We start from the raw sequence: 22831 nt of genomic DNA, 5'->3' as shown, positions 1-22831 counted from the left end.
GAAATAATCATAGGAAATAGGAAACATGTGTCTGTGAAAATGATGATGATCTCTTACCATAAGGTGTTGGCGGAGACACTGGGAAGGCTGGAGTCGATGGGACAAATTCAGAGCTTTTGCTTGGTCCACTGTTGTTGTGCTTGAGCAGAGAAAACAAGGAGAATAATCAATAATTCTTCCACGGTCACATGAGATGATAAATTCACACACACCAGCAGATAACAGTCTTGTGACGTGTGTGTGAGTACAGGCTGTGTTTGGAGTAAACAAGACTGTCTCTTCAGGCCAGCCAGCTTTAAGAATAAACAGAAAAAGCACAACTAAAACACAATAAAAGGGAAATATATCTCTAAAGTCAATTTAAAATATTTGATGCCTCAGCTGTTGATATGTTAGTTTACAACAAATCAACAAAATGATCAGTACATAATATTTGTGGTAGTTTTAAGGAGTATTTGATCCCCTCCCGACCAGCAGGAATTTTGAGCCCCACAGATCAGTTATGTGCCCATGAGGACACAAATTAATCCTGTTTCTTCAGCAAGATGAGTGCACCGGAAATTTGCTGTGGGGCTGCATGCAAGATCTCATCATGTGGGGATGGGATGATTCTGGTCTGATCAACCCACAATTACAATACATGGGATGAGCTTGCTAATGACGTCAAGGGCATTGGGACCACAATTAACACACTTTGCTGTGATGAACTGAGATTCATTTATCAATGTTCATTCATTCATTCATTTTCTACAACTTATCCTCACGAGGGTCGCGGGGGTGCTGGAGCCTATCCCAGCTGTCTTCGGGCGAGAGGCGGGGTACACCCTGGACTGGTCGCCAGCCAATCACAGGGCACATATAGACAAACAACTATAATTTATCAATGTATTTAATTTAATGTTTTTTATGTATTTTTTTTAATATCCTGTCTCTGTTCTAAGAAACCTGTCAAAAAATTGTGGACTGTTAAAGTCTTTGGAAGAGGGTGAACATCAGCAAGGGATCAAATAATTATTCTTCCATACAATATGTCTAAAGCTGCTTTGTTATTAATGCTTATATGCTTATATTGATATTATATATATAATATTACATTATATATATATATATATATATTGACATATATTGCACATTTTCTAAAATGTATGACATGTGCATACACAAGTATCAGATTCCTTTATGAATAACAAAGAACCAGGTTGCGTGTGTGCTGCTCAAGATAATGTTCTTGATAGCATTTCTCCAGTGGAGTATTTCCTGATACAGTACCAGTGAACATTACTCACATAAGTCACATTTTTCAACCCATGTGCAGTAAATTGATGTACTTTGGTGTACTTACATTTTTGCCAAGTCACCTTTTCAGTCAATGATGAGCTTCATAATTCAGAATGAGGTTGAAGGTCAAGAACACATTGACCATATTTTAAGTGGTCATAGACGATCAAAATTACACTGACAATCGCCATGGCCAGATTCACTAACCTACCCTAAAAATGAAATTGTAGTATTTGTTCCATTAAATTATACTATTTTTTTTATGACAATCTATTATCTCCCTTTGTATATTTATTATTTTGCCCAATCAGATTTCAGCTTCTATGTGTTGCTACATCAATGTAATCTGCCCAGGGACTTCAGGTCTTCATGTCAAATAAACGTGTGTTTACCATCAAATTATGTGTCATTAGGATACTAATTTTACCTGTGATATTAAGAAAGGGGGACTGTCGATCAAGGAATCCCCTCCCCCTCTTGATCCTGGACCATGCCAACCAGGTTTTAGCATCCAAAGACTAGAGTAGTCAGTCACGTCGCTGACCTGCTTCTGCCGCTTCCAGCCTGAACAAGAGGAGAGACAAAACCAAGGGTGAAGGTGGGGACAAGAGCAATGTGGAATCAGTCAGCCAGACAATGTAATCAAGATACACTATGTTTGCCATTGTGAAATTTAAAAATACGGTTTGCATTTTGTATGTACCATACCATGACTTTAGTTTACTGTTAGAACCCTCTACTTTGGACTAAATTAAAGCAACCATAGGGCATACTGTACATAAACCTCATTGAGAAATAAGTGTTGGTCACAATTAAAAAAAACAAACCCAAAACAACAAGTTAGGTATTTAGTCGGGAACATTGATTGCCAGTGGGCAGGGCAGATAAACTGGAAATTAAGGTTGCTTAACAGACAGGAGGAGCATCAACTGGGTAGATGTCTAAAGTGCCACTCTGTCTGCTGAAAACAATCATATTACCTCTCAGGGAAATATTAAATAAGTAATGGGCTTCATTTGTTAAATGCAAACTTCCCTTTTTTTGTGTCCTGCTAGAATTTCATTGATCCATTAAGTATCTGCATGGCTCGTCTAATTGTAAGAATGCAGTCCAAAGAGATTGGACAAAGGTATCATGAAAAGCACAGCGGGAAGTATCATGTTTGTCCAACTTCAAAAGCATTCCTAATCACTTACAAATACCTGACTCAAAACATCTACAACATGTAATACAAACATCTGTGCACGTAGTCATTGTCCAAGTATCTTAGCTGTAAAACATCAGTGTTTATTATGCCCTTGAGAAATATTTATCACCAGTCCACTGACAGACTATGGGACATACTGTACATTAATCTAAACACCTATTCCACATTTCCTGTGTTCGAATTCCACTAAATGGGTAGGAATGACAGAACCTCTGTTTCCGTGATTTAAAAAAATGCAGGGTTAGAGGTTATTACCAGAAAAGACACAACCTTGCATTGCTGCATCACCACTGGTCACTGAAATCACTAAACTAAAATAAATAACTTATCTGGCTCTTAAATTAACCATGGCTATGATGATTTAAGTGTTGCTTTTGCACACTTAAATTTGGGAAGTGGTGACATTCCATATTACCAATGATTTTTTTTGAATAGAGGATGGAGGTCAGAGATGAAATGTAACTCTTACGCCAGGCTTCACCACAGTGGAAATGAGAGACAGTAAATCTGTCATTTTTACCAGCAGGCTTAAAAAGCATTTGCATTGAGTCAGACATTACATTTTTCATTTTGAGACTATGGCACAAAAGTAGGAATGGAACAATTTGTTTGAACAGCACACTGCATTTGTCTTATCCACTAGTTCAGATATTCGAAAAGTGAAAGTAATGTATTAACTGAATGTCCCACCCACATATTAAAATGATCAAATTATACTGCAGTATTATCCTACCATATTACTACCATACCCGTACAAACAGTTGTTGATCTGTTGAACTATTAACAAAAAAGTCCGCCTTCCGTGTTATATAATTGAAACAAATCGTTTGTTTTGAAAGGTCTTACCAGTTCCATGAGTATTTCCTTTATCACTGAGGCTGCTGCTGTTGAGGGAGGTGGCTCGAGACATGGGGGGACAGCCAGTAGGAACAGGAACAAAGGCGGGGTCCAAATCCAAAATCAGTTGGTTCAACTGTTCTATTGAGTCATCTATGTCCGTAGATAATGAGGCCAACTCATCTTCTTGACAAGTATTTTTGGAAAAAGTTGAGTTCATTGTGTCTGATGTGTAACCCTCATCCAGCAGACCTCTCTCCACCGGTTTCTGGCTGCTGATGCCTCTGGTTGGTGTATGAAGAGCCAGCAAAGGTGACAGCTTCTCATTTAGCACTCTGTCTGAGCTGTATTCTCCATTTAATGTAAAGTTATATTCAGTTTCCATTTGCAGCTGAATCCTGGTGTGAGTGGAGTGGACAGCATGAGCTGATGTCATGGGCTCGTCAGGGTGCTCAAAGGAGCAAATATTATTCTCCATGCCTGAAGAAGGAGCTGCCATGCCATCTCCTGTATCCTCATCTTCCAGTATATTAGTCTCCCTTTCACTGGATGAAGCTTCTCCATTTGCAGACATTCCCTCCTTTGTTCTATCAGAGGAAGCCATCTCAGTCATGACTTCCACTGCTGCCAGCTTGCCTGGTCGTGTCCTATGCTGTTGTTGCACTTACAGTCCAACACAGAGGCCTGAATTATGACCGATGGATGGAACTCATTCACTGTAGATAACTTATTTCCCTCATCTTCTTCTCAGCCCGGGCTGTAGATGTTCAACTGTGAAGACATAATAACTGTGCTCAGTGCCACATTTAAATGGATGATCAGATACAAACGCAGCCCAACAATGGAAGGGTGCAGGTTTGGAATAATTCAACAAATTTAACTAGAATCTTTACTTATTGGAGATAATTTTCAATAATCACCAAACTGTGCACCCTCAAAGACCTGCATATAACCTGCATATTTCTACCAAAATAAAGGTGTTTTTCTTTAGTTTTACTAGGGACTTAAATGACTTTTTGTGAGTAAAGCACAAATCATACAAAAATATACATATGTAATTTCAATTTTTAATTTGGCTGATCCAAGTTTAGGATTGTTCAGCCCGGGTAGGCGTTGGTATTTTACTGAGTGCCATTTTGGTTTGCTGAGAAATTATGTATATTTAGCTAAATGAATGCCAAACATATCATATCACACATACTGGTCTATTGGTGACAAAAACAGTAGTGGGCTTCACCACAGAGGTACGCATTGTGCCTAGTCTGCTGGAATTTCAGGAAGAAGAAGAACTGTGAAAGAAAACATGGAGAAAGGTAGATGTACTATTACAAGAAGAATATCTTGGTATGAAAAGAAGAGGACCACAAATGTGCACCAGCTATTGCTCCAACTTGCTGCTCCTCGGTGCCTTTTAGTTATGATTATGGCTCTGGATTCGAAGGGTAACTTGTTTTTATGGCATATAACACATGGAAATGGAATGCACTAGCAATGTCAAACAGCTTTGCTTTTCTATTTTTCCTTTAATTACAGTGTAAGCGATTTACAATAAATATTTAAAATGGTAAAAATAATACAGTAATCCCTAGTTTATTGCAGTTTATTGCTGTTGCTAGTGTGCATTTCACGCAAAGAGCATGTCTGTCAAAGACGTCTGCCAGAGGTCAAGAAGAGCTGATTGCTCAAGCATACAGAGAACACAGTCAGGCATTCTCATTCACTCTTACTGTTATACTTTAACAGACACAGGCAGCTACACAATACACTCCTTGTTGGAGGCATGCTTGAAAATAAAATATTGAGCAAGGTTTTTCCTGATAATACGTTGCATTTACAGTTCTAGTTAGAAGTTTACGTACACTAGAACACAATTTTTGGCCTAAAAGTGTTCATGTGAACACTTTTTTCCAGGATATAGTCATAATATTATTCACTTGCACAGGAGTGAAAGTTGTTTACTATGGATATCTCACCACTTTGCCAAGGCCTGGAAATTGAATAGGATGTGCACATGCAGGGATACAAGTGTCACTGCATAGCAGCAAAAAGGACAGATGGAATCCTGCAAAAGGACTACCTTCATTATTCAACTTTACTGAAAATCAATTTGGACCTAAATGGTGTTTCAACAGAACAGTGATGGCAAATACATATGAAAACTGGTTTTGAAGTGGATAAAGCAGGCTATAAAAGCACACTACTTTTGCTAATTAGTTGATATGACATTCATTACAGTGTGAAGTGTATGTAAACTTCTGACCAAAACGGCACAGTGCACTACATACTGCTTGCAGCAGACCATACAGTGCATACCAGGACTAGAAGAGCATAGCCTGTTAATTCAAGAGAGGCAATAAATACCAGACATGCATGGTATAATAACCAAACTGATCCAATAGAACTCACTCATTCAGGTGCACCCACATATATAATACATTTTTAAATTTACATAAAACATATTAGATGATTAAGCATTATCATTAATATAATCAGAGAAACACATTACAGTCAGTTCTAGCAAAGGGTATAAAAGCAGCCTACCGCAGTCAGTAGAAAACTTTCACCTTCCCTCTTTAGACAAGCAGAACAATAGCATAGCTGCTGAGTTCTCCCATCAGGGTATGCAGAAGTGGAACAGATGATGACAAACAGGAAGGAAAGAGATGCAAGGACAAGAACAGAAAAATAAGTGATAGCCAAGGAGATGGTTAAAAAAAAAATCAGATAAGCCTAAGATAAGCTAAGCCTCTTCCAGTATTACTCTTTCTGAATCAAGCAGTCACCAGAGGAAAAGAAACTTTTAAGGTGCTAACAGTCCACACACCCTCTGTCCCTCCTATGTGTCTCCCCTCCCGTGTCCCTGCTACACTACTCCCGCGCATCCTGTCCCAGCTGTAATAGGTATCTGCAGAGTAAGTGAGTAAGGACTCGTAATCATGCATTGTTGTGTATCAGAGGAAGAGCGAGGTTGAGGGTTGATCATCCACACCATCACATACTTAATTAGGTAAAATAGTTCAGACTGCACCCACAATGTACTTACTTGTCAGGAAACAGCATGCACAAAGACCTTGAGCTGCACAAATATGGAGAGGGGAATGTAAACATGGGGGCGGGCTCTGAAGTGTCTTGTGTACAGAAGGGGGAGGTGAAAAGGCATGGACAAATTGCAACCTGCAACTTGAACCTGAAAGGCACGAGACAAGCTGGAATTTGGGAGACAGGATCCAGATAAAGAGAAAAGAACCCAAAATGAGAATGTGAGGGATAAAAGAAGAAGGCACACAGATAGAAATGAGGGGATGCAGCTTCTGAATGGGCTGAGAGGATAAAGTAGTGTATTGGAGAAACCCCTGTGGTTCAACACCATAATAATCAAAAACAACATCATGTTGTGTGGGTGTTGCTTTGTTAGGGTTAGAGTTAGAATTAGGTTTCACAAGGGTTAAGGTTTTCGATAGGGAACATCCTGTTTTGGTTCTTTTTGTTTTTTATAGAAAGTGATGAAAATGTCCTAGTTTTCAATGTTTTTCACTGGGCCATTTTATGATGCTTGCAGCTTTGAAATTCATTACATTGGGGACATCATGCACAACAGCCATTTTTCCTTTCAAACTTGTTTTGTACAAGTTTGTATATTTCAGAGTTATACATTTTGAGTGTTGAGTTAGTATGTGATGAGTTTAGTGTTTTTAGTAAAATGTTCTTAGAAAGATGACACTCTGAGTCAGACTGTTATATTATTATATTCTTATATATGACCTCCTGCATTTTTCAAAAGGGTAGACATTGTGAGTGCACTGATAGCTCCTTATTAGCTCCTTCTACTGTTTCCTCACTGACACACAATATATACAATATAAAAAAATGAGTAGTAATTCTGAAGTAAAGGTGATGTCATAAGCCATAAATTAGCCCCACTGTTGCAAAGTTATTTAAAAGTACTTTCTTATACACCCGAATTTACAGTAAATGGAAAATCTGGAATAGGATTGTAGTCTGCCTGATCTGTAGGTGTTCGTCATTACATCCATTCCCAGGAATGTCAGAGGCCATTGTTACACCAACAGCTGCAAGCTGCCACACTGATGACCACACAATTACTCTCAAAACCAACCACATTTGATTCCAAAATCTAAGAAGTTTTATCTCCAAATAAATTAGAAAGAAAACATTTTAGGTTTGTCAGAGAGTGACTGGATTAGGACAGGAACAGAGTTACTCATTTATAATCAATTTCTGTGTAATGTAGGTATTTATTTGTCCAATGTGGCACATTAATTTTCTCTGCTTTAATAAACAGGCGTCTATGTACTTTTGTTCATGTAGCGTAGAACAGTCAACGCAATGGGTTAAATGTGTTTGTTGACATGTTAAGTAGTTCTTATTAAAGTGGACATTTTAGAACATTCTCAGCCAACTACTGTATGTCATGACGGAAGTTTGGGGTTTGGGGCTTGATTCAAAGATTGAGGCAAATGTTTGCATTGTCCATTCCTGCCAGACATGTCACTGCCAGTACTTCCTGCTGAGAGACTGAGAAAGAAGGCAATATTCACATTGCTTCACAACACTGCCCCCACATGGTAATTTGTTGAACTTGTGATGCTATTTTTTTGTCTTTCATCTATTACTTATTTTCTGACCCACTTTGTTTAGGGCCACAGTTGATCTGGAGCCTTGTCGGAGGATACATCCTGGACTACACCCGTCTAACCATATTTACACCCATATATGATTAATTGATTGAACAACAGGTGACAAAGCTACATATGGATGTGAGGGCAATAATAAATATAACATTAGGGGAGTTTCAGAAGTATGTGACTGCTTGTAAGCAGTTGTTTGCAGCAGAACTTAATAAGACAATTTTTCAGGGATTCCAGAAAATTTAAATTAACACAATAACCAAAATTGAACTCCAGAAAAGGAAATTTAGAATAAACATGATAGAAAATAATACAAATAGAATAACATTGGTTGAAAAAGTAACTCATAACTGTAAATTGTGTATTTAGTTCCTGAGGGTGTGAATTTTGACAGTGTAGTGCTGTCCCAAATCCATTATGTGTTATGTACTTACCTCCTCCTGCTCTGAGCATGTAAGGTACAGCCCACGTAACACACACACACACACACACACACACCACTGAACGTTTTTCCTGACCATCCGCCTGCTGACTCAGAGCCTTTCCTTTCTCAAGGTCATAGCCTCAGAGGAAGTTGTAATGACTACTTGTTTGCTTGATGTTTTTCTGCTACTCTACTGAACAGGATCAATATATTACATGATATCACATATATTGGGCCCGAATTTGTCTAGGGACATGTGATGACATTAGGTTTGAGGTTTAAGTCAAGAGTAAGAACATATAAGTTGTATTTACACTTAAAAGATGGTAGTTTGAATTTAAGAGTATGAAAATTAAGTTGTGACCCCACATTTAAGTTGATAGTTTAATTGAAAAGTAGAAAAACACAATTAATTCACTAGATCAAATGTTACAATGGAGTTGCTGTTGCAGTAACTACTGTTACTGCTACAGTGAAACGTGTCACAATAGTATGCACTGATTATGTACTGATATCTGGATTAGCTATTTTTAAGTAATGCAATAATTAATTACATTCATGAAGGAATAATTCATTATTAATTACATTCACTTTGGGGGGAAAGTAACTAGTAACTATAGCTACTTACTTTTTATTTAAAATAGTATGACAAGACAATAATAACACTCAACCTAATGTATTATACCGACTACAGTTGATTTATACATAAACATTTACAAACAACATTTTGTAATATATTCCTCAACTGGCGTATGTGCTACCCTGGAAAAAAGAAAGTGAACTGAGACAATAAAACAGTATATCCTTGGTGAATATCATGAAATACTCGTGGTTCTACGGTCCACAGTTTTCTAATTGTTCTGATCAGGAAGGCACATATCCGAGCGTTTGTTTTGACCCCGAATGCGCCATAATTCATATCCAATGAGACCCGCCCTGCCCTGCTTACTGACCGTCAATCATCTGTCTCTCCATTCTCCAACAGTCAACGCCTCCTCTCACTGGCTTCCATGATGACAAACTACATCTGCATTTGACATTTTTGCTCTTAGTAGAGCGCTAAAGGCGGTATTTAAGTATGGGTTGATCTGGTGCAGTAACTCTTTGGACGAGCTACGCAGCACCTTAGCATGCTAGGCTAACGGAGAGCCACGTTCATTTGACTGGCCGGAGTGGTAAGTAACTGAGCAAGCTAAAGGCTCCACGCTAACGAAGGCGACCATTCACCTGCAGGCTGTCTTTGCTAACCACCGCTAACGGGATGGAACGTGCGAAAGAACACGAGTGTGGGGCCCTTTCAACTTCGCAAACACCGCAGTGGACGCCAGAGTCTAATAATGACAGCGGTCCAGCGAAATCCAGTGGATTTACAGCGATATCTGTCGGAAAGCGACCATCCATCGGGGAAGATGAGGGTGGAGGCGCTGAGGCAAAACTCTTAGGGAAAGGAATTGCAGCCACCTCCCTTCTCCAGATTGCAATAAGGAATGGGATCTATCAAAACCAAGTTGCTAACGCGATCGGTGGCGCCAAAAATAACACGTCAACAGCGAAGACAGGTAACATCTACAGTCTGTCATCCGTCAACAGCAGCACTTCTGCCAACTCTTTGCTGAGCAAGCGACGCCAGCGGCACAAGAGGAATCTGTCTTTGGGTTCCCCGCCGACCAGCTGCTCTCCCGGGGTGTCGGCTGCGGAGGCGACCAACCCCGCTCCCTCAGCCTCACCGCTGAGCACCCTCAGTCTGGATAGGAAAACGTTCCTCAGACAGAAGCAGTCAAAGCAACTTTTGGCCTCCGACAAGGGATGGGTGAGATCGGACCTTAAACGGGGGTGTATTCACGTCCATGATTGGCTCACGCCCTCCTACCCACGACCGGTCCTGTGCACAGTGGATACTACTGCTAAAGAGGTGGCCAGTAAGCTGGAAGCAAGTAAAGCTGGAGCTGTGTTGAGAATCAATTGCATAAATACTGTTGATGTAAATATCTGTAAGACTGGTAGTAATGGACAGACTGATGACATGCATAGTGTAGGAGTGGATCCCAAAGACATAAAGGCAGAGGAGAATGAATCTCTGCAGTATAACAGTCACACAAAACATTATTTTGATGCTAAACTGTTTTCTAATCCATTTTTAGATGATAGAACTGCAAGTAACTCTTCATCTGAGGTTTGTCTGAATGACATTGGCGTGGATTTGAATTTGAGTGTAGCAGACAGTTACGTAGCCTACTCTGGATCCGATATAGAGAGTAGCACTTGTGAGGACTTCAGCTTAGGAGGACCTAAAAGCACAGTACACCAGGACTCGCTAAGTGATGGCACGGGTTTGGGTACGGACTCTTCAGCATTGAGCCCAAACTGTGACAGTGCCCCAGAGGGACCTGACCCATTTGAGAGCTCCTCTGAAGAGATCGAGCTCACATCCTCACCAGCCCATTCCGCATGCATTTATCCTGCAGACCTGTCCACTGCTACAGACCTCACAAATACCCCAGAGCAGTTGATAAGCACACTAGATATTGACAGTGGGGCTACAGCTGGTGACTGCAATGATTCACCCCAACTCATCAAGCCTCCATCAAAATGCTCCAGCAGCTCTTTGACTCGTCCCCTAAGCAGCCAAGCATCAGTGCAGTCTGACACGGAGGTTCGAGCAGGGAACAGAGGCTGGCCAGAGCACAGCAGTGCAAGTCCAACTCCATCTCTCTTTGTCCAGCTGCACGGTGGAGTTGTGCGGCATTTACAGGATGAGGAGAAGCCTTTGCAAATATTAAATGAGTACCTGACTAACTTGGGCTTCGAAGACCCATGGAGGGTGCAGGAGGAGGGGATGAATGCTGGTATCGGCTGCCTGATTCGATTCTACTTTGGTGAGTACTGAGAAATGTATGCACTTATTTGTGTATTGTATGTTTTTAAAAGTGTTTCATTTCTTTACCACAAATCATGAACAATAGGTGTCTGGGAGCTGCTTATTTTGCTAGATATAGCAGGCCAGTTGTGTGCTAGGTTGTTTTTATTCTGGGTGTTCCATGAACCCTATTGTGTTTGTTCAGTATACAATTGTCCTAGTGGGACAAAACTCAGTGTTGTGCTTTTCTCTCTGTACATAGAGTAGTAGTGAGACACATCTGGAGGCATCAGGGGTGCTCTGTTACATACTCAAAATAACAGGTGTATGACATTTAAAATGTTATTTTGTCATGGATGATGTTGTCACTGCATCTAATAAACTTGTAATACTCGACTAGTCCTCGATCAATTACGGATCAATCTTGTGTAGCACTCAGTTTTTCCCATTAAATTACCTTAGTTATTAAATTATTAATTGCAAGCGATTGAAAAAGATGGAGACAGCTGCTGCATATGTCCACGACCCCTGACTTTCAGATGTGAGGATGAGGCGAGGCAAAGCATAGGCAACATAAGATTGTACAGGTTGTCATAACGTCTGTCACTATAGTACGTATATGTAAGAAGAGAGGAAATCATTCTGATTGTGCTTGCCCATGAGAGCAGCTGTAAATTTCAGGAGACCCTGAAGGTTTCATTTTAGGACCAGGGTCATTTTTCTTGGTTTGGCACCTGAAGGTAATTAATTTATTGATTATTGTGACAGGCGTTTCAGCTTTTCCCCTGTTCCGAGATCACCACAGCAAGTCATTTGCCTTACAATAATCACTCCTCCATTCTTACTAATTAATCCTTCATTATTAATCCTTACCAGGGTTGCGAGTATGCTGGAGCCTATCCCACCTGACTTCGGGCAAGAGGCGATGTACACCCTGGACTGGTCGATAATCACTCTTATGATGTAACAAGCCTTTCTCTCTTTTCAGGAAAACCTCGAACTGTAGGTGGTTCAGAGCGTGTGCAGCTCTCTGGTGTGTTCAATGTCCGCAAAGGGAAGCTGGCGTTACCTGTCAACCGCTGGTCCAAACGTCAGGTCACTCTGAGCGGAACCTGCCTTATTGTGTCTTCTGTGAAACACGCACACACAGGCAAAATCCATATCCTCCCCCTTATTGGTGGCAAGGTATGTCATGAAATCCAAGCAAGCCTTGAATTGCATTATAGGATATCCCCATTCGGGTCAGTCGGGTTTTGAGAAAAAGCCTTAGTTGTTTGCCTTAGTCTTTGTCTCACAGTAGATAAGAGAAGACATTCATGATTTGCTTGCGTTGTAAAGAATCCACTTCATGTTCCTTATTGCAGGTTGACGAGGTGAAGAGACACAGCCACTGTTTGGCCCTGAGTTCAGCCGGTCCCCAGAGCCAGACCTACTATATCAGCTTTGACTCGTATACAGAGCACCTACGCTGGCACAGAACGGCCTCAAAGGTGTGAGACTGTACTTATGTGGGAACTTTACTTGATACCACTACCAAATGAAAAGAAAGTGTTTTTAATTCGACACCACGACAATTCTAACTGAACCTTTTTGCTGTCCATCCTCCTGCTGAGTCAGATTGTGTCCCAGAGGGTGAACTCAGTCGACCTGTCATGCTGCAGTCTAGAGGAACTGCCAGCTCAGTTGTTTTTCAGCCAGGACCTCACACATCTCAATCTCAAAAACAACTTCATGTCCTTGCACAAAGGTGTTCCAGCACTTACCAGGTGAGTTTTCAGTACACGCCACTACACAGTGTATGCCATCCTATTTGAATAGGTAAGCATATTGTGTAGCCTGTCGGTACACAGCTAAACTTTTTCTTTCTTTTTTGCAGTCTTAATTAACTACAATAAATTAAAAACTGTGAAAAATTCAGGCCAAAGTACACATGGCCCGTGTGAAGCCGGCCAGTTCATCCTAAAGCTCAACTATGATATTCTATGATAACAATATTTGTATTCAGCTACTTTGCCATCCGGGCCGTCACCAAATCTCTTTGACACCTAAAACATCACATAGTTTGTAACAAAACCTTTTTTTTGAATTTGTGTTTGTGAGGACTTGGCCTGATGAAATCAATAGTGCTTGCTCAAAGTAACATTCAGACCTTCGTCCTTGGTAATTTGCTTTTGCTACAATACTGTAGGCGTTTTCAAGAGGTTTCACACTGTTTTTGATTCAAATCTCTTTGCAGATTTTGTAAACTGAAAAGCCTCAGTTTGTCAAATAATGAACTGTCGGTGTTTCCACTGGCCTTATGTGACATCATCTCACTGACTGAGCTCAACTTGTCAGGAAATAACCTTTCATCTCTTCCAGTAGAAGTGGGAACCATGCTCAAGTAAGTTGACAAAAGTAAAAACTACAATTGTGGGCAAACGTTTATGTACGCACATCATGGGCATGGATGTCATATTAATTAATTATGTATTTTAACAATTTTTCCAGGGTCACTGATTTTAAAAACAAACATTGTATGTTGAAGTTTGAATGTCCAGTGAGCTCTCATTTATGACTGTAAATTGGTTCCAGACCTGTGATAAGTGAATTTCCATGAATTAGAATTCTTTATGTATGAATGGAATAGTTTTGTAGTTAGTTCATGTTCTTCTAAATATGTTTTTTTTTAGCATTATAGCCCTCTAGGCATGAAATTACACCTACATGTAGTCACTTTCACACTTGTATCACCCAATATAATAATAATAATAATAACAGTAGGAAATCGCAGTCAACCACGAAACAGCAATAATGTATTTTGAAAAATCGTGACTGAGTAAAACGGAGAAATTCAAAGTGGCGACGGACAACTGTATATAGGATTTTCACAAATATACATGGTTAAAATTACGCATGAAACATATTTTGTGCAGACATTTATGGGCATATTTTAGTAAGTAATCTGTCACTACATACGTATCACTTACCAGGGCCCAATTTCTGCATATATATTATTGACATATTGCCAAACAGCAGTTATCATTTATACCATTCCCACAATGCAGATATTTTTCTCAAATTCAAAACATTTTTTGTTATTTATTAACAAAACCAAAATCTATATTTGCAGCTTGCAGACACTTCTTCTGGATGCAAACCACCTGAATTCATTGCCTGAGGAACTGGGCTCCTTAAAGGACTTGGCGTACCTTGGCTTGTCCTTCAACTCTTTCACCTGTGTTCCCCCTGTCCTGGAGAAGCTCAGAGACATGGAGAAACTGTGTCTGGCAGGAAACCAGCTCTCTGTTTTGGATATGGCTGAACTGCAGTGGTTGCCTACACGTCACATAGATCTCAGGTAGACAACCCCTAATTCATGTATTGATTCAGATGTGTGTTTTACTACTGTTGTTCCCCTATCTACTTTACGGTACCAACTCTGCTCAACATGGATGCAGCATGGCCTCGTACCAGCCGGGGTCCAAGCATGCTGTGCCATAAACCTTGGTCCCTCCATTCTCAAAATAAAAATGCTTATAAATAAAAAATCTTATGTGGTAACAGCCACATACTGAAAAATACAGTACAATTTCCCTATGTACTATAATATACAATGTATATTACAGTAGTGGAAAAGCTACTGCCCCATATTGAGGCAAGCTGAGTTGAACCCTACTGTAAGGTAGTTTTTATATATTTCTTAGCCAACAAAGTACTAGCTGATGTCCCTCTGTTAATTACTGTATGTTAATGATCATGCAGGCTGAACCGGCTTCAGAATGTGACAGTGGGCGACACGGAGCAGCTAGTCCACATCATGCAGCTGGACCTAAGGGACACTCATTTACAAGAGCTGGATGTAAGGCCTCTGTGGAAACTGGAAGTTCTCCGCTGTGACAGAAACACACTTTCCCTACTCAAAGTCAGCGGACATTCCCTCAAGAGCTTGCATGCCGCACACAATGGTATAGTTGTAGTTGTTAAACACACCATGCTTGGCACAGAATTTCAGTTCAAAAAATAATCAATGTTCTTCTTATGATTATAGAGTTGAAAGAAGTAGAAGTAAAGCCTGTGCCGGAGAATCTGACTGTTTTGGATTTGTCCTGGTACTTATACTCATTTCAAAACAGAAGTGCAAAATATCTGCATTTGTTTAGCAGCATGTTTTTATTTTCTAATAGGAACAAGCTTGGCATAGTCCCTGACTGGGTGTGTGACAGCAATAGACTGGAACTTTTGGACATCAACCATAATTGTGTTACTGAATTACCCATACGGTGAGTGTCAAACACACAAACACAACAATGAAATGTTAATATGACAAAAGCATTTGTCAAATAACGTGTCAATATGAGCCTGTTTTTTACAAGGAAGAACAATGCTGAGGACCACAATCGGATCTGATAATCTTACTGTTTTTTTATTTTTGACTATTTATACATATTATTTTATTTAACAATATATAGAGTATTGTATTAATTTTGCAACAGATACAAATACATAATCTATCCAGTATTGCATTGCATTCTCTATTTTCTTTCCCTATTTCAAAATGATAACATGGGGACATGTTAAACACAGGAAGTAATTGCTGAGACTTCCAGAGGGGCGAAGATTCAATAAGCTCTGTTTCTTCCTACTCCTTCTCAGGAATGTTGTATTGTGCAAGGGTAAAAATGTTGCTCCGTAAATCTAAACTGTTACCATTACCATCATCTTGAATTCAGTATGTTAACAAAAGTTAGTAGAATGTACAGTAATACACAGTACCATTGTTTATTAAAATGATAATGGGCGCATGTTTCCTTAAGGAAAGGAAGATAGAGTTGATTCTGTCTCCTGATAAGGTAGCTAATAACATAGACTTTGTCTTGGTAATGAAGATTCTGGTTTATGATACACAGAGCCTGAGCTTGATGTGTTTTGTGTCGTAGGTTGCTGTCCAGCGGGAGCCTGAGAAAGCTGTTTGCAGGCTGGAATGCTCTTTGCCAGTTAGCTGAGTTGCTGGAGAGATCACAGCTTGAAACCTTAGACATGCAGCACAATCATCTAACTGAACTTCCAAACAACCTCTTCATCAAAGCCCAGAAGTACTTACAATGTCATTTTCTTTTATTTTCATCTTATCTACTACATTTTTATTGTGTTTTTTTGTTGGTATTTTATTGCAGCTTGCAGTACCTAAATGTGTCAGCTAATAAGCTGGAGTGCCTCCCTGCAGCTGGCCTATCACAGGAGAACTTCAGCAGCCTGAAGGAGCTCTATGTGACCTACAACAGCTTGACAGACAAGTGTGTCCCTCTCCTACCGGCGCATGCCCACCTTAGAGTTCTTCATCTTGCTTATAACCAACTGCAGACCTTCACTGCCAGGTAACCGTTGGGTAGTGATGAGAAGTCACCCTGCATGAAGAAAATAACTGTCACACAAAGTCACTTTATCTCACTGGTGAGCCTGAAAAAGGGTCACGAGGGTCGCCATTTTCTTCAATTATTTCAATCAAAGACGTATGACAAACAGATTTGTGTGAAGTTAGACAGGAAATTACAGTGACAACACTTATTTTCTTCCAAAAAGTAGATGTTTGCGAAAAAAAGCTATTTGATTTTTGTTCCTCCGATTTACAGCAAGCTCACACAGGTGTAAGCATTGCCTTCTTGTCATTAACTCTGAAGAATAAAGTTAATTATAGACAGTCAACAACATATTAAAGCTCAATTTTTGTCTTGGAAATTCACACATAAAAATTGAGCACATTGAGCAAGTTTGCAACTTGGATGATGAGCCAACCCGTAAACGTAAAGAATGCCTGTTCTTGATACAATTGCAACTCCCTCCTGCAGTAAACTTGCACAACTGGAGCATCTTGAGGAGCTAGACCTGAGCGGCAACAGACTGAGGACTGTGCCCACAACAATCCTGAGTTGTCAGCGCCTGCAAACACTGTCTGCACACTCCAATTGCATTGATGCCTTCCCGGAGGTACTGCAGCTGCCTGAGATAAAGGTTAGCAGTTACGCTTTCTCACAAGTTCTCTCAATGCCTCACAAGAAATTGAGGGTTTTCTGACAAATGCATGAAATAAGCATAAATTGCAGTTAATGCAATGTTTCCCTGACCATTACAGCAACAATATGCTGAAATATACATGCATGCTCCTGCTTAACTATTATGGAGGAACACTAAATTAAAATGCATCTTCTTTATCTAATAATGGTTATATTCCTTCATAGATGAAAACTTTATAATACCGACCCAAAGTCAACAGTTTAGGCACACTGTATAGCTATCTTTGCCTCATCTTAACATGCGGCCTAATCTCCCTGTAATACCATTCAAAAACTCCCTGAATACAGAAACACACTCTGTGTCCAACCATGTCTTTGTCAGTGTATTGACCTGAGCTGCAACGAGCTAACTGAGGTTACTCTGCCAGAGTCCCTACCTCCCAAACTTCAGGAACTAGATCTCACTGGAAATCCCCGTCTCAACCTGGACCACAAGAGCCTGGAGCTTCTCAAGTGAGAACCTTACTGAAAAATGTATACTATATATTTGAGTTATTGAATTGATTTATGGTTTTGCCGTGATCCTTACTTTCTCTGCAGTAATATTCGATGTTTAAGGGTAGACCTGTTCCCCTCTGCATCAAATGCCAGTGACGGCCATCAAAGCCCTGCAGTCTGGAGCCATGGCTACACAGAGGCCTCAGGAGTTAAAAACAAGTGAGTTTTTACTTTTTGTGTGAACTATGTTTCATATTTTGGATAGCTTATTGCAAGTGTCTGTCATGCTATGGATGTATAAGAAATAAGAAGATAGTAAGGGAGTACTAACAAGATTGTTTGAACCACATTTCCAAACATGTTAATACAATACATTCGCATGACCATTATAATTGAATGAAGCTGATTCCATAGTACTGCATTGTGTAGTTTGCATTGAGCTTGCACATTATGCAGTCTGACCTTTGCAGACAAGCAATTGTTGCATCATGTATTTATATTTGCTGTGCTGAAAACTGCAAGGTCATGGAGTTGCTCTTCCTCTCAGGTTGTGTGTGGCAGCTCTTGCCCTAGACGCATTCTGCGGCGTCCGTGAAGCTCTGTATGGTGTTTTTGATGGCGACAAGAATGTTGAGGTGCCTTACTTGCTGCAGTGCACCATGGGGGATGTCTTAGCAGAGGAGCTCCAAAGGGGCCCAAGCCAGGGAGATTACATGACAAACACTTTCCTCACCATGCAACGGTAGGCAAATTGACTGACTACTGTAATTCTGCAGGCAATAGAAAACGGGCCCTTGATAACACGGCCCTTGCTCCAGCTATCTTACTAACCACAGAATTTCTTTGTTGATCTTGTACAGGAAACTGGGCACAGCAGGCCAAAGAATGGGAGGGTCAGCAGCTTTATGTCACATTAAACATGAGCCAGTGCTGCCTGGTGAGCATGGAGGCTGCTTTACCCTAAAGGCTGCCAACGTAGGCAGATGCCAAGCTGTTTTGTGCAGAGATGGAAAAGCTATGCAACTCTCCACCATCCACACTGTCAAAGAAGAGCTGGAGTATGAGAGGGTCAGGCAGCATAATGCCATCATCACGGAGGTAACAACAAACAATGCTCTTATGTTCGTGTGTTACTGCTGGTCACACAGACAGGATTTATTCTTTCTCTCAATCTGATCCAATTACACACCAAAACAGACAATTTTTGGTGTGGTATGCAGTTTTTCCCGAACCGTTATTACACTGAACCGTTTGCTCCCAAAGACATACGTCTTTATGTTTTACATTACAAAGAGGTGATGATGCAACTCTACAATATACTACATGCAATACTACATACTGTACATTTGGTGCGGTTTTAAGCCGAAAAAACGGCCACAAGGTGGAAGAAGTGCATTTTATAACAACATGACCTGTGTTGTTCCCATTGAAATACATGCTCTTCAGTAACCAGCAAGTGAAAAGGCATCTTGGCATGTTGTGCAAAGGAGGTTATGCATTGAAGAGAAATTTTAAAGTATGCACACATGCGCAAACGCATGGACATACACATTTCAGTTGCAAATGTGAAAAATGTAAATGGTAAAAAAAAAAGTAATGGTATCATATTTGTAAAATAAAATGTTTTATGTTCATGTAAAACAACCATTTTTGTCTTGTATATGATGTGGCGTCATTGTTTAAACATTTTTGGCTAAATATTTGGCTAAATTTGTGTTAAAGTGAAAGTTATGCTGGAAATATATCTTCACAAAAGGCCTTTTTTCTTCCTCCTTTAAACAACTTATATTTTGCTGAAACATACCTATGTCCTACTGCTGATTATGAAAGGACAAAAAAGGTAGAAACTATTTTTCTGATGATAGATGAGTCTAAACCTGCCTTCGGTACATATCGCCCAAGAACACAATTAAATCAGTCAAAAAAAAATCAAAAACAGCCGGTACCAATAGGGATGACTTCAGAAAAATGGCTGGGATTTAATGAGTTAATGACAGTTCAGTGCAGTGAAACTGCCTGTAATACTTAATGTGACCAGCAGATGTATTCACATCTCCTCACCTACAGTATCAGCTCGACTCAATGAAGCAGAGGCATTTCCTACCTTACTACATTATGCTTTTTTGTGCCAATGCAAATGACGCTCGGGCCGCACTTTAGCCATTATTATGCTTGAATGAGGCAAGCGATACCTAACATTTGCTTAAATATGCATGTTTTGACCAATAATAGGCCATATTTAACCACAAAACAGCATGATTTACTAAGAGAGTGAAGCCGCAAAATTGAAACTGCAAAGTGGCGAGGAATGATTAACAGTTACAAGGTAGTACATGACACACAAGGAAGACTATGTCATAAAGACATAATAGAGATGACCAGGGCAATAACAGATTCATTGTGAAACATGATGCATTATGCTGATTTTATTGCCAAATTCTAAACTTCTATTCTCAACGTGATCCAATACCAATTTGAAATGTAACAGATCAGGTGACAGTTATTACGAGCCAGCTTTGACTTAAGGTCTCTTCCACGTCTCTCTATAGGACAATAAAGTCAGTGGTGTAACCGACTCCACCAGAATGATGGGATATTCCTTCCTGTGCCCATCAGTCACACCCCGGCCACACATCTCCCTGGTAACGCTCACCCCACAGGATGAGTTTGTTCTGCTGGGCAGCCGAGGCTTGTGGGACATGTTGTCTCCCAGCGAGGCAGTGGAAGCCGTCAGGAATGTTCCCGATGCCCTGGCTGCCGCGAAGAAGCTTGTAACTCTGGCTCAAAGCTTCGGCTGCTCCAACAGCCTCAGTGCTGTCGTCGTCCAGCTCAGTATCACCCAAGACTGCGACTGCTGCTTCTGTGAGCTGCCGCCTCCACCTCCCAGTCCAGGCTTGGGTGGGCATGTGCAAACCGGTGTTCATCATGCTTGTTTGGTGAGCGGCGACGGGGGCAGCTTACCGTTGCTGCCTGCTTCGTCGGGAACTGTCAGTGAGCTGAGCGAGTTCAGCATGTCTGAAATGAGCAGCGAGGTGGGCTCCACAGCATCCTCAGAAGAGCCACTTCTGCAAGCTGAGCCAGTAGTGTCGCACCTGAGCCTGCAAGGAAGGACCGGCATGCGGCGTGTCGCTTGCGGCACTGGAAGCTTTCAAAGGCAGTTCTCTGGAGCGCTGTCCGACAACGGGCTTGACAGCGAAGACGAGGAGCCCATTCCGGGGGTCTTTTCTAATGGGAGTCGTGTGGAGGTTGAGGCTGATGTCCACAGCCTGCACGGCCGGGGCCACTCTCATGGGCCCTCAAGCACAAGGGTTCATCAGTCCATTGCTTCCAGCCATGACCCTTCACCACCTCCCATCTCGGCTACCCCTTCCCCTATCACTCCATCCTCCCCCTGCCTAGGTGGGGAGACTCTGGGACGTAGGGCACGAGCTAACGGTTCTGTGGCCTGCCAAGGGAGAAACCAAGACGTGATTGAGGAAGCGGGAGATGCACCTGTTAGGAAGCAAGGGGGCTACTTTAACGCTCCTGCCCAACCCGACCCTGACGATCAGTTCATTATTCCACCTGAGCTGGAGGAGGAAGTGCGGCAGATCATCCAGCAGCAGCAGGAGCAGATGGAGACGCACAGCCAGCAAGCACCCACCTACCAGAAACCCATAGACTATTTCATCACACCTCTCTAAGCCATGTCATCCGCCATAGCGGTTGTCATCTCCATCTAAGAATCCAGACGTAGGTCACTTTGATTCATTTTGCACCACTTCGTCCAAAACTTGAGGATTCAGATTGTTATGGACCAGAATGTTTTCTAGTTGCTTTATTTCTACAGTTAACTCTGTGCCCCAGAGTCAATGCATTTTTTATAACACTCATGTTGATTAAATCATCATATTTAACGTATTTGGTCTGAACTAATACAGCATCTTTAATTGGAAGAAGCATTGTGAATGCTCTGAACATAATTTTGACTACATTGCATCATCGATGGTACGTTCCAACAGTGTTGTTTTGTTGATGCTCACACTTCTTTCGGACTCTGTTGTTAAGTCAGTCCTTCCAGGATTTTGAAATTGTTGTGGGGTTTAACACCAGAAAGTGTTGTGATCCTACTTTAGAGTTTTTCCAAAAAACTGCATTGGAATTTGCAGTGTTTTTTTTTTGTTTTTTTTTTTGATGTTTGTTGCGCTAAAATTACGGTAAAAGGTGAAAAATGCAATAAACAGTAATTTTCCTCTGTGTAATTTATAATAGGGACATTTGTTGAAAAATAAGTATTTAATGAACATATATTGGAAACAAAAAGACTGAGGAAATACATCTTACTGACATGGCACACAAAAATGTTACAAAATACGTTGCATTCAGTAAAGTACACCTGTATTTGTGTAAGGAAAGACTAACAATGGTAGCTCAGCCTTCATATAAGAAAACTTTCACAGTTAAAAATCATTCATGCTGAAGATAACTATACGATGCAAATACTCTCAAGCAACATACTAAAGGAACTTCATACCACGTTGATACTACAAGCTGTACTGACTACAGCAAAGTATATCCAAGCTTTAGTAAAAGATAATGTACAGTACATGCACATATGCCAGCAACCATTTTCAATATACAGTGGATCCATGCATACTCGCGATTCAGCACTGGCAGATTTTTGGTCAACATTCAATAATTTTTTCCCCCTGAAAATAGGCTGTTTTTACACAAACATCTCATTCACCCTGAGTCAACACTTAATTTATAAATAATGATAAGGGTAAAATGTACGGCACACATGTACCACTGTTAAAGCCCACAATTTTTTTTTTACATGTTTATATCTCTATGTCAAGCATTGACATTTCAGTAGTCATTGAAGGTACCATAGCTGCTGCGAGATGCTAAAGTGAAACTTACATATAACTTCTACATTGTGACTCAGATTCCATTTGTTGATGCATCATCTTACATTATCATCTTAGTGCTGATGTAATTATTCTCCCGAACCTCTCGTAAATATGAATCACAATAGTCATGCTTATTGCAAATGTTTATCTGAAAACTGAGGAAAAACTGAGGGGAGCCGTGTGTCAAAGGTAAAAC

The 22831-nt window shown here is 40.6% G+C and overlaps 2 protein-coding genes across 4 annotated transcripts in view; one reads left to right on the top strand and one right to left on the bottom strand.

The window, feature by feature from the left end:
• tns3.2 (tensin 3, tandem duplicate 2) overlaps positions 1-9561 on the bottom strand; it is a 25044-nt gene extending 15483 nt beyond the window's left edge. The window contains exons 1-4 of one of the 3 annotated variants that reach the window (XM_058072985.2): positions 9349-9561; positions 3332-4093; positions 1706-1842; positions 58-139 (exon numbers count right to left, since the gene is read on the bottom strand). In XM_058072985.2, coding sequence (XP_057928968.2) covers positions 58-139; positions 1706-1842; positions 3332-3935 — 823 coding nt within the window. In that variant the 5' untranslated portion in view covers positions 3936-4093; positions 9349-9561. Of the gene's footprint in view, positions 1-57; positions 140-1705; positions 1843-3331; positions 4094-4559; positions 4691-6365; positions 6412-9348 lie in introns of those variants that run through there. The other 2 variants (XM_058072984.2, XM_078790025.1) reach the window with 2 other exon arrangements.
• LOC131129419 (PH domain leucine-rich repeat-containing protein phosphatase 1-like) lies at positions 9330-22831 on the top strand. Its single transcript, XM_058072981.2, has 17 exons — positions 9330-11271; positions 12241-12437; positions 12617-12742; positions 12870-13018; positions 13489-13635; positions 14365-14592; positions 14997-15199; positions 15283-15343; positions 15419-15514; positions 16172-16327; positions 16409-16609; positions 17081-17243; positions 17628-17758; positions 17846-17962; positions 18291-18485; positions 18604-18841; positions 20293-22831. Exons 1-17 carry the CDS (start codon positions 9657-9659, stop codon positions 21424-21426), a joined length of 5157 nt encoding a protein of 1718 aa, XP_057928964.2. The 5' UTR covers positions 9330-9656; the 3' UTR covers positions 21427-22831.

This window comes from Doryrhamphus excisus, linkage group LG4 (assembly GCF_037039965.1).
Source record: "Doryrhamphus excisus strain RoL-2023G ecotype Guam linkage group LG4, RoL_Dexc_Guam_v1.1, whole genome shotgun sequence".
NCBI lineage: Eukaryota > Metazoa > Chordata > Actinopteri > Syngnathiformes > Syngnathidae > Doryrhamphus > Doryrhamphus excisus.
Note: the sequence above shows the minus strand (reverse complement) of the source record. Positions and strands in the feature narration are given on the sequence as shown.

Coding starts and splice junctions, on each gene's coding strand:
- LOC131129419 (XM_058072981.2), top strand. CDS start 9,657: ATGGAACGTGCGAAAGAACACGAGTGTGGGGCCCTTTCAACTTCGCAA. Junction 15,344..15,418: donor ACTGTTTTGGATTTGTCCTG/GTACTTATACTC, acceptor ATTTTCTAATAG/GAACAAGCTTGGCATAGTCC. Junction 18,842..20,292: donor ATAATGCCATCATCACGGAG/GTAACAACAAAC, acceptor GTCTCTCTATAG/GACAATAAAGTCAGTGGTGT.